Source organism: Nannospalax galili, unplaced genomic scaffold, assembly GCF_000622305.1.
Source record: "Nannospalax galili isolate Female #2095 unplaced genomic scaffold, S.galili_v1.0 scaffold83, whole genome shotgun sequence".
NCBI lineage: Eukaryota > Metazoa > Chordata > Mammalia > Rodentia > Spalacidae > Nannospalax > Nannospalax galili.
The window spans coordinates 6,530,973-6,543,596 of record NW_008352659.1 but is presented as its reverse complement, the minus strand read 5'-3'; the positions used below and the strand labels follow the sequence as shown (position 1 = coordinate 6,543,596).

Genomic DNA, 12,624 nt, shown 5'->3' with positions numbered 1-12,624 from the left:
AATCCATATGCATAGCTAAAGGCTATATAACAAGCAACAATGCCAGATAGGAGATACCTTCTTTTGAGTTGTTGGCCAGGGTGGACCAAGGGATTCCCAGATAGTAACCCTCATAGAACTGGGAAAATGAACAGCAGACCCCAATCTTATGTAAAGGAATATTGACAACTGATTGCTGCTAGATGAATTACTGCTGACCTTCCTAAAACAAAGACCTCTAGATAGGCTGACTAGATTCACCAGATGGACAAGTAGCGGGTAACAGCTGGGGTTGCTGACCTCACAGCAGACAGTAGCAGGGATGACAGAGTATAAGGGCTCTAGTGCGGGGGAGGGAGGCTATGAGAGGGTGCCATATGGGAAGTGGGTGTACAGTTGAATAAGATAGTTTGGGATGTTCTGTGTGATATACACGCAAAAAAATCAGCCAGTTTTTTAAAATGAATTATATTGGAGGAGGAAGCATAAAAAGTTATATTAATTAGTAGAGGTGATAAACATTACCATTGAAATCTACCCGATGACTTTATAGACATACACAGGCACCAAGGATCCAAGTGCAACCAATTATGACTAATAATAATCAGATACATACAGATTAGAGATGCATGTGCCAACATCTCAGTGTTATTAGCAAAACCAATGAGTCTTTCTGTAAGAAAGTGTATTTTAAAATGAAATAGAGATCTTTTTAAAAGCTAAAACCTCATCCAATTTTATGTCTTACAGGGCTATACTGAGTTCAATATTGTATAACTCTATTAATTCACCAGCGAACCTAAAAATCTTATAGCCACTTTTGAAAGAGATGTATCTTTGCTCTGGAAGCTGTTATTGAGTATGTTAAAGCTGTGATGAAATGCTTCTTCTAAGAAACAAAAAATCTAACTGTATTCTCTTAGACTAACAGATAACATGGAAATTGAAAAACCTGATGCCAAAAGAAGTGAATTCTTTGTACAGGATGATATTTACCTGTTAGAAAGAAATAGTTAACCATACTCAGCTATCCAAATGCATTTAAATAGCATGTACCTAAATTTACTTTCCAGAATTTGCTCACCCTATAATCAGTCTTCTGACCACACTGCTTTGAAGATTTCAATATTGAATGAGAAATTACCTCTCTATATGTGAGGTTTAGCATCCTCACATATAAACATGAGTAGGATATTAGTGCCTCTCATTCAGGATCTGCCATAAGACTAGTCAGGGTATATTCCAGCACTGTGGTCACCTTGCTGACATGTTTGCTGTCAGGCCTCCAGTCCTCACTGAGTGTTGGCCATGTGCACCTCCAAAATAGTACTCACAACCTGACAATTTAGTGAGTCTGTGGAATGAGCTCAAAGAGAGAAGGAATGGGTTAAAGACAATGAACAAAACATCCCATATCTTCTGTCTTATATTAGAAGTCACTAAGTATAACCCATGATCTGAGGAAGAAGGTTGTACAAGGATTTGAATTTGAAACCATTTTGGGGGCTACCTGCAACACATAGGATCTTTGGATACGGTAAAACCATTGAATGCATTCTGGGTGTTTTTGTTTTTTAAAAACTATCCTGAGATATTACCAAGAACTTGCATTTAGTAGGCAAAATAGTTTTATAGTTTTACATGAAATGTTTCCATTTTTCCTAGCAACAATCCATTGAAATTAGTATTAACCCTAATTTTATTGGTAAATAAACTGATACGCTGAGTGATTTGCTCCATATTACATAGCAAGTCAGCTATAAAACTGGAACTTAGTGTCCTTCAATTCTAAGTCCCAAATGTTTTCCTTTTGATTATTACTATAGTGAAAGCCATTCAGATGAGCATTCTGCTTCTCAATGTATAGACAGGCCTATGAATTTTCCATTATATAATGAAATTTTAATACATAGGTCTAGATAGAGAAAAATGGACAAGAAATACCATAGGGTCTTGGGTTTATCTGTTGTACACCATTTGGGACTTTTAATTTTTTTTTTGAGACAGGATCTCCCTGTAGCCCCAGCTGGCCTGGACCTCACTATGTAGACAAGGCTGGCGTTGAACTTAGAGATATCCACCTGACTCTGCCTCCCTCGTGCCCATGGGATTAAAGGCATGTACTACCACGCCCAGCTAATTTTGATATCATTTTAAGATCTGCAAAAGCTATAGCTAATTGATGCACTTAGCCTAGAGCCATATTAAGAGTAAATACATTTCAGGTAGAGAGGTGAACAAGGTGAAAAGGCAGCATTGGTCTGGTAGCCCCATTCTTCCTTGGTATGGTGTCCCCCAGCGTTCTGAACTCCCGGGACTTGGGTAACAACCATGGAGATTCCCAATGAGAGTCATACCTCCATACTCTTGAGAATCTTTGCTACTTTCCTGCTTAGATAAAGGAGTGTGTTTCAGATGGGTGAGCTGCTTTCTGTGGACACCTTTCCCATTTTGTGTCAGTACGTGGTGAGTCACCCTATACCCCAGTACCCCTCACATCCAAGGTGAAAATGCAGGGTGGTCTCATAAGCAGACAGATAATGGTTGTAACTTGGGTTCAGTGTTTTGAAGTACAGTGCCATAGGTGGGAGGGCCAGAGTTATGAGCTCTGTTAGTGTAGTAGTTAGTAGTCATAGCTATCCAGATAGGAAATCCTAAATAATCACAGAGAAAACCTTCCTACAATTAGTAATTGAATTTGGAAAATTGTAGTGATAGCAGGTCAATATACAGAAAGTTTATTTCTGTATACCTAGTTACCAATGATTGAAATGACCATGAACAGACTGTAGTTTTAGTTTGATATCAATTATACTACTGCTTTATAAGTAAGAATTTGTGTACATCAGACAGTATAAAAGAATTTTGCCATCAGTTGGTTATAAAGGAAACAATTGTCTTTTGTGCACACAAATGTACACTTGAGTTTCTCTTTCCTCTTCTGAATAATCTGAGGAGTGTACTTTTTAATAGTAGCTTGCTAATCGCCTTAAAAAGCTCAATGTAAGCATTCCACAGTTTTCATTAACTATAAATTTCAGCTTTATTTTTTTTAACTTCAATTCAGAAACCCATATCTGATGGCTGTTTCATCAGCGCCCTTTCAGCCTGGGTGGTGAAGCAGCACGGCTACTGTAAATCCTAAGTGGTGTGGTATAGACAGGTTCTAAGACCTTAATTATATGTCATTTTATTCACAACACTCGATTCCAGGAAGGAAAAAATGGCTCTGTTGTTGTAAAAGACATATTATGTGAGTATCATTCATTGTAAACGAAAAATGACACTGTATTATAGCGTGTACAACAATGGGAACTGATTCTGAAAATGTGACCTGTCTCAGAAACTGCATAATAGTGAAAGTTATCAAAATGGAAAGAAGTGTTAATGTGAAATGCAGCCTTCCCAGAAATGCTCTTCCGTGGCCTGCTCAATTTTGCTTTTGTTGCTTGTCATGCGTGAATGGAAGGGCTGTACTCTCAGGGGAGCAGGAAAGCCTCTGTGTCAGTTGTTTATTTCCTTAATCCCTCCTCCTTTGTGATTTTTTTTATGTCAGATCTAAAAGGAAGGCCTGTAAATACAATGATTATCACGTGGATAATCACCTGCCTTCGGAAACGCCCTGCTTCTCTGTTCTAACCCTAGCTGTTCGCCACATGTCACCGCCACTCTGTGGTTGGATTTTAACTGCAGTGCTTCATTAGATTTGTGAAACCCAGTCCGAGGCTCCCTGGGGCAGCACAGATGGGGACTTGTTTGTTTTCTTTTCTCACTTTTACTGCAACAGCAGACTAAGAAGTCCTTTTCAGTTTAGTGTGATCAGTTCACTTGGAGTTACCCCTGATATTTGGAACCTGCCATACTTTTCTGCACACCATCCCTGTTCATCCTTTCTTCCCTGTTTTCTGACATACTGTCTTTTCTTTCTATCCTTTCATGCACTGTATCTGAGTGCTAAAATTCTGCTTAAAATTCTTACTGGGTCAAACTGTTCTGTTTGGTTTGTTTTCCTAAGAGGGAACAATATCTGTTGTTTTATCATTGTATCTGCAAGTACCTTCAGATCAGAGGTTAGCTGTGACAAAGTCCACAGTGATATGAGACAGCCGTCTTCTCTAATGGTGTGACTTGGGGCACCAGCCCAAGATCAAAAGCAGGTGAGAGGAAGTCAGAAGATAAGATCATTTTAAGCCATGGAACAAGCACTTCGGTCTTCCATGGCAGGCACAACTCAGCAAACCTGTGTGAGGAGGCATAAGGTAGAAAATTGAGGGCCTGGAGAGATGGCTCAGCAGTTAAGAGCACTGACTGCTCTTGCAGAGGACCCGGGTTCAAATCCCAGCTCCCACATGGTGTCTACGAACCATCCTTAACTCCATTTCCAGGGGAATATGAAGCCCTCTTCTGACCTCCACGGCATTGCACAACACCACGGTGCACTTACATACATGCAGGCAATACACTCCTACACGTAAAATAAAAATAGTAAATAAAATATTTTTTAAAAAATAGAAAATTGAGTTGACTTTTCTTAAGTATGTCCTTCCTAAGCTAGAAATATGTCTACAGATGTGAAAATAGCCTAAGAAACACTTTACTTAAAAAATGGTGATTTGAGACCAGGCATGGTGGCACAAACCTAAAATCTGCTACCTAGGAGATAAAGACAGGAAGATGGAAAGTTCCAGGCCAGCTTAGACTGACTATATACCAAGTTTTAGGCCAGTTTGGCTTACATAATGAGACCCTGTCTCAAGAAGATAAAATAATCCATTCTTGCCATTATTCTGTAGTATGCCAAGTTGTAGTTAATTTCTTATTACATGGGTGCAGCTGATAGTTAAAATACCTGGGAGCTGGAGAGATGCCTCAGCGGTTAAGAGCACTGACTGCTCTTGCAGAGGACCCAGGTTCAATTCCCAAATCCAACATGGCGGCTACGAACCGTCCTTAACTACAGTTTCAGGGGAATCCAAAGCCCTCTTATGACCTCTGTGGCATTGCATAACATGGGTACACTCACATACATGCAGACAGTACACTCATACATGTAAAATAATAAATTAAATTTAATAAAATAAATAAAAACAAAATACCCAGAGTTCAAGACCAGTGAGCCACATAAGAGCCTGCTTCATTAAAACAGTATAGCAGGTTTGGTGTTTAACTGCTGGTATAGCAAGTTCAATCCTCAGCACTACCTCTCCCCTGATTTAATGACTATGAACTTTTAGTCTTTATGGCATAGTACAATTTTCATTCTACAGATTCTTTTTTATTTATTAGTGTTATTTTCCATGACCTTGAAGTTCCTTTTTGGGGGGTCTTGAGACAGGGTCTCCTTGTGTCCACAGATTCCCTATGGAGACAGGCTGACCTGGAACTCACAGAGATCCACGTGCCTCTGCCTCCAGAGTGCTGGCATTAAAGGCGTGCATTACCATGCCCCACAAAGTTCCTTTTTTTTTTTTTTAAAGGATGTCACTCTGTAGCCCATGCTAGCTGTCCTGTAACTCACTCTTGCCCAGACTGACCTTGAGCTTGTAACAATCCTCCAGCCTCCAAGTGCTGGGATTATAGGTGTGAGCCACCACACTTACGAAGTTCCATTTTCAAAAATAATTTTTAACAGAGCTTTTCTATTGTATTTTTCACAAGAGAATTCCTTTGGTTAATTATGACAGCTTAGAAAACACTGTATTGATATCTTTTTAGCCTTTTTCTTTGCCTTGATATTCCACACTGCAAATATTATTGACTATGTGAGGTAAAAAGTTCTATTATGGGGCTGGACAGATGGCTCAATGGTTAAGAGCACTAACTGCTCTTGTAGAGGACCTGGGTTCAGTTCCCAACACTTAAACATGGTGGCTAACAACCATCTGTAACTCCAGTTCCAGGGGATCCAGTGCCCTCTTCTCGCCTCCATGAGCATTCCACACATGGGTGCTCTTACAGACATGCAGAAAAAGGACATGTACACAAAATAAATAAAGATAAATTTTTTCAAAAGCTCTATTGCAAGTTGACAAGAAGGAACCTTGCTTGAGCCATTTGTCAAGCATAACTCTGTGTGTGTGTGTGTGTGTGTGTGTGTGTGTGTGTGTGTGTGTGTGTGTGTGATGAGCTGTGGCAAACTGATCTGCCTTATGTTTCTCTAGTGGACAACCACCTAAGGAGTTGTACATTCCTTTTATTGCTTTCTGTTAATGTCAGTATTCTGCTTTAATCATGCATTTTGATGTTTTCATACCCTCAAAATGCTTCTTTAAATGTATATGTTTTTAGTATGTTGGACCGTGAGTGCATACATAGATTTTTTTTTCCTTGGTGTTTTCCTCAGTATGGAGGTAGTGCCCACATTTATTCTTGAGGCGTTGACTGTACTTTCTGCCTTACATGGTTTGGTGCAGCAGTCGTTTTAGTTGAGTTGGATCTGCTCACTACTCAGGCACCAATCCCATCCTTCTATTAATATCTCTTGGCAAAGATAATTTTGGAGGAATGTAAGTTAAGATGCAGACTCTTGACAGTTGTCTGCAATTTTTTTGCTTTCAAGAGAGAAGTAGAGATGAAAAGTAATATCGCTTACATTTTCTATCAGTCCTAAAATTAAAATATATGCACAGACAGTAAAAAGGAGAGGATTTGGTTACACAGAAGTGGGGTGGGTTTCATTGTCATTTGATAGCTTGTTAGAAAAACATTAGAGTATTTCATAATGTTCATCAGATTGTGCTTTTAAGGTATGTTTATTATGACTGGACATGATAGTGCATGCCTTTAATCCCAGCACCGAGAAGGCAGAGGCAGGCAGATCTCTGTGAGATCGAGGCCAGCCTGGTCTACATTGTGAGTTCCAGGCCAGCTGGGGCTGCAGGGAGACCCTGTCTCAGACAAAAAAAGCAAATCAAAAAAATGTTTAATATGGAAAATCTAAGATATATAGAAATATTGAAACCCTGTGTGTCTAGATCATACACCTGATCACATGCATCTTGAACCCCCATGATCACACATATCTAGATTTCACAGTTGTCAGTATTTTGCCAAATTTACTTACCTTTGTTTTTTTTCCCAAAGTATTCTAGATTACATATTCTATAACATTTTACCCTTAGACGCTTTTAAAATTTAAAGGCATTTTCCTCGTCAGACTGCTAATTCCTAATATTAAACTGATGGTTCCAAATCTTTTCTAATTCTCAAATTATATTCAAATCTCTCAGTTTAAACAGACGTGTCCTTTAGAGCTGGTTTGTTTATTAAAAGATCCAGTTAAGGTACCTGCATTGCTCTTGATCATTTTCTTCTCCCCAACTTATCTGTGACTTTCACCAGTTAAATCAGACAAAACTAGTTAGCCTATTAGACCTACCTCATAGACCTGTTCATTTTCTTTATCACTATATCCTTTGATTTGTTCATCTTTCCAGTGTATTTCTTATGAATACAAGTTATTGAACTAAAGTTTTGATTGATTCACGTTGAAGTATTTTGGCCAAAATTCTTCATGTGTGATACTGTGAACTTCACACTGTGTCATTACAGAAGGCGCCAAATATTTGGTGATCCCTGTAGGAGCGATGATAACTGATAGAATTGATCACCAGGTTAAAATGATGACAGCTTGATCCTTCCATTGTAGAGTTAGGCTTTGCTCCCTGTGACCAGCATGTAATCTTTGCTGCTTTGATTCCATGGGAAGAACCAGCTCCCTGTCATCTTTTTTACCCAATGAATTTAACAACCACTGATGTGTCTGTATAAATTTCATCATGAGGACTGCAAAGCCGTTTTCTTTTCCTGAATCTATATATCTAGTAGCAGGCATTCCTGTCTCCAGGAGGGCTTTCTGAGAAGTATTATTTTAATTAGAATTATAGCCACCAGCATGTTCTTTAGGTTCAAGTGATTGTCTTTCTTTGCTAAGGTCAGAACACCTGAACTCACTATGGCAGCTACAGTATAAACATGCACTACATCTTCTTTATCCTACTCTGTGAGGCACATTGACATTATGCTGCCCTCCTTTTTTTCCCGCCAAGACAAAGAGGAATATTTTTGGCATAAAAATAAAAATGAAACTGTGTGAGTATATTGAGATAATTGTGTAAAAGAAGACTTTGAATGAGTTTCAAAATGAATTATTTCTTCATTACCTAGCACTTTATAATTAACTGCTCTTTTTCTCTTTTTTTTTTTTTTTTTTTCCAGGAAGCTGCCACTTTTGCTAGAGAGCAGGGCTTTGAGGTGAGTTAACCCACAATTGCACACTAAACAGATCCTAAAGGTTTTTTCTAGCTGATAATGAAGTTCTTTTGGACAGTGATTGATGTGCTATTATACTCTCAGAGCCTCGCCGCAGTTGCCATGGAAACTTGGCAGTCGTCATGGTTTCTTTGTTCTGCCAGCACAGTGTTATGACGCACTCTGCTAGGTCTGCACCCAACATCGCCTACAGATGTTATTTATTGAATTTTGAAAAGCCTCTTGGGAAGCCAAGAGGTTGGGCACAGTTTCAAGCTGCCGCTGCAGATATGGGACCTGTCAGTTTGTTCAGTTAAAAAGCTACCTCATTAGCTGCATTACATTTCATAAGGATTCACTGCTACAGCAGTGGTGGCGCAAGACAGTGAACTAGAATGTCGCTTAAATAATTTCAACCCTATCACATGTAGATTATCATTATGCAAATTAATTTCTAAAAGGTTGCACTTAACAGTTGTTAGAAACTGATTAATTTAAATCCTGCTTATGAACTTCCTGGAATTTTTTTTTTTTCCCCCCGCCTCTCATTTTCTTTTTTTTTTTTTTTTTTTGAGAACATAAAATATGTTATTTTTTGAAAAAAATATTAGTAAGTGGCTTTACTTTCCAGGTTTTGATTCTCTTTTCATGATAGAAGTAATATCTTGTCAAGATTCAAAACTTCATGTGGTTCTTGTTGGCAAAATCAAGATACAGTCAAGACCATGTTTTTATCTGCATAATATCCATCTTCCAATTGACTGTTAGGAAACACTGACTTCAGTATGAACCCAGGTTAATTGGCAGATAATTAACTGAGTTTATGAGTCTTTTATGATATTGAGTCAGAACTATGTTGTACAGCAACTTAAAATATTATGATTCATAACTTTAAAATTACATTTATTTGTTTATTTTGGGTGGCACGGAGGCACTACCTGCCATATCGTATGTGTGGAGATTAGAGGACAACTTATGGGACTCCATTCCATCCTTCCACCATGTGGGTTCAGGGTGGAACTTAGGTCATCAGTTTTGGCAGCAAGTGTCCTTACCTGCTCAGTCTTCTCACTAAGCCATAGAACTTTAAAAAAAAACAGTGTGCATACTCAGTACTGTGTACTATCTACTGAAGCTATGGGCATTGATTAAATAATAATCTTTAAGCTCTTAAAGGAAAGGTATATGAATTTCTGGTAGAATTGTTATTTAAATTGCTAATGGCAGATGTATTAAGTAACAAAGTGATACAAATGCATGGTATCCTTATCATAGAGCTTAATAAACCAGAAACAAAGCTGCTGCTTCTTAGAGAAAGAAGATGGCATATTATTTAAGAGTTCTTTCAGGAAAGAATGATTTCGGGATAGGAAAGGTACATAATAGTTGATTTCTAAGAAGTTTGTTTTTGTTATTTTACCATATTCTAGTCAATGTCGAAGTGAGTTGTGTAGAAAACAGGTTTTCAAGGGTTGGTTTTTTGGGGGGGTCTAATTTGTTTTGCTATGTAATTTCCTGAACTGGCAGTTGTTCTGCAGAGCAAGATGTGTTCAGGAGAGTGTTCAGTTTAAAAACCAAACGTGGAGCCAGTAAGATGGCTCAGCCCGTAAAGGTGCTTGCCACCAAAGCTGGCAACCAGAGTTCAATCCCTGAGACCTCTGTGGTGAAAGGAGAGAACAGACTTCCCACAAGTTGTCCTCTGACTTCGACACTAGAATCCTGGGATGTATGTGTACACATATACTAAATAACGGTAATTTTTTTTTTTTAATGTGGGATGGGGAGATAGCCCAGTCTATAAAGTGCTTGCCATGGAAGCATGTTTGTCTGAGTTAGATCCCCAGAACCCATGTAAAAGAGCCACACATAGTGATGTGTGCTTGTAATCCCAGTGCTGGGAAAGCAAGAGACAGGATCCCTCAGGTTCATTGTCTAGCCATCCTAGCAGAATCAATAAGCCCTAGGTTCCCATGAGAGATTCCTTCTCTAAAATCAAAGTCCTGGGGCTAGAGAGATGGCTCAGCAATTAAGCACACTGGCTGCTTTTGCAGAGGACCCAGGTTCAATTCCCAGCAGCCAGGTGGCAGCTACCAACTATCTGTAACTCCAGTTCCAGGGAATCCAATGCCATCTTCTTTCCTCTGACAGCTTTGCAAGACACAGGTGCACTTACATACATGAAGGCAAAACACTCATATGCATAAAGTAAAAATAAATTTTTAAAAAGTTGAAAAAAAAACCCATGAAGTCCTAAAGAATGACAGCAAAGGAACTAGAGAGATGGCTTAGTGGTTAAGAGCACTGGCTGCTCTGCAGAAGACCCTGGTTTGGTTCCCAGCACCCACATGGCAACTAATAACTGTCTTCAACCCTCATTCCAGGGGATTCAACACCCTCTTCTAGCCTCTGTGGGCACTCCGTGCACATGGTGCACTTATACATGCAGACAAAACACTATACACATAAAATACAAATAAAATAAAACTTTTTTAAAGAAAGAACAAACATTGAAAGGCTGGAGAAGATAGCTCAGTGGTTAAGAGCACTGACTGTTCTTGCAGAGGACCTGGGTTTGAGTCCCAGCACTTGCATGGCAGCTAACAACCATTTGTAACTCCAATTCCAGGGAAATCTGATGCCCTCTTCTGACCTCTGCAGGCATTGCATAACACAGGTGCACTTGCATACATGCAGGCAATACACTCATACCAAAAAATAGAAAAAGGGATCTGGAGAGATGGCTTGGTGATTAAGAGCACTGACTGCTCTTGTAAATGATCCAGGTTCAATTCCCCAGCACCCACATAGTGGCTAACAACCATCTGTAACTCCAGTTCCAGGGGATCTGATGCCCTCTTCTGACCTCCTCCGGCACTGGCCAATACAGGTATACTTAAACACATATAGAAAATACACTCATACACATAAAATAAAAATAATAAATAAAATTTTGGGTTTTTTGTTTTGTTTTTTGAGACAGGGTCTCCCTGTAGCCCCAACTGACCTGGAACTCACTATGTAGACCAGGCTGGCCTTTAACTCACAGAGATCCACCTGCCTCTGCCTCCCAAGTGCTAGGATTAAAGACGTGTGCCACCATGCCCGCCTTAAATAAAATTTTTAAAAATAAAAATAAAAAAGAAAGAACATTGAGCTCTGGCTTCCACATGTTTCTGCATATATGCATATGCTCCTGCACATGCATGTACACACAATTGTTTTAATATTCTGAACATGAAAATATATATAAATGTTTTCAGTCATTTAAAGTTTCACCTATGCAAGTTTTTATACTAAAAATTAATTTCCTCAAAATTCCAAATCAAAATGTTTGATAGATTTAAAAAAACTTTTAGGACATAATTTTGCACCCTGTCAGTTTGATGTGTTGTCTTAAAAAAAATAAAAATAAGTATTTGGGGGGCTGGAGAGATGGCTTAGTGGTTAAGAGCACTGACTGCTCTTGCAGAGGACCTAGGTTCAATTCCCAGAACCCACATGGTGACTAACAACCATCTCTAAGTCTATTCCAGGGTATCCTACACCTTCTTCTGACCTCCGTTGGGCATTGCATGATGCAGGTGCACTTACACACATTCAGACAGTATACTCATACTCATGAAAAATAAAATATTTTAAAAAATAGGTATTTAAGCCGGGTGCTGTGGCACACACCTTTAATCCCAGCACTCAGGAAGCAGAGGCAGGCAGATCTCTGTGAGTTAAAGGCCAGCCTGGTCTACATAATGAGTTCCAGGTCAGCTGGGGCTACAGGGAGACCCGTGCCTGGCTGTGTAATAGTTTTTTGTTTGTTTGTTTGGTTTTGGTTTTTTTAATATTTTATTAGTATTGCTTTCTTTTAAAAAAAAAATAACATGATTACATTGAAAATGTTTGTATAGGTTGGAGACTTTGGAAAGGAGGTGAATGCCAAACTCACATTACTGCAACAGTGATAAATTTCACAGTGGTGTTGAAGTTCGGTAGTACAATTTTTTTTTTTTTTTTAAGATTTGACTTTGTATTTATTTCAAATTAAGAGTAGATATTCCATGAAGGTTTGAACTGGGAAAAAGAGAGAAAAAGAAAAAGAGAAAAGTAATGACCGATATATGAAGACTCTTTGTACAAGACTTTGCAGTTTAGACCCAGAGTTCATATAGAACTTTGACTATTCCTTAGCAACCAGGGATTGTAGCTGCACACATTTTCCAAAACCAGTGTTAAGATTTTCTATTCTAGTTTGCCTTCAATTGCTGTGACAAAACACTCTGACCAATACTAACTTGAGGAGGAAAGGGTTTATTTGGCTTACATCTGGGTTACAGTTCATCACTGAGGGAGGCTATGTGTAATAGTTTTTTAAAAATAGTTTAGTAAGCCTAGTCCAGACTT

General features: G+C 38.8%; 1 protein-coding gene across 3 annotated transcripts in view; it reads left to right on the top strand.

The window, feature by feature from the left end:
- Positions 1-12,624, top strand: part of Adk (adenosine kinase) — a 532,446-nt gene that overhangs the window by 423,443 nt on the left and 96,379 nt on the right. For 2 of the 3 annotated variants that reach the window (XM_008849905.2, XM_008849906.3), the window contains exon 8: positions 8,197-8,232. The exons of the other annotated variant lie outside the window; for it this stretch is intronic. In XM_008849905.2, the coding sequence (XP_008848127.1) occupies positions 8,197-8,232 (36 nt within the window). The remainder of the gene's footprint in view (positions 1-8,196; positions 8,233-12,624) is intronic. 3 annotated transcript variants of the gene reach the window in all.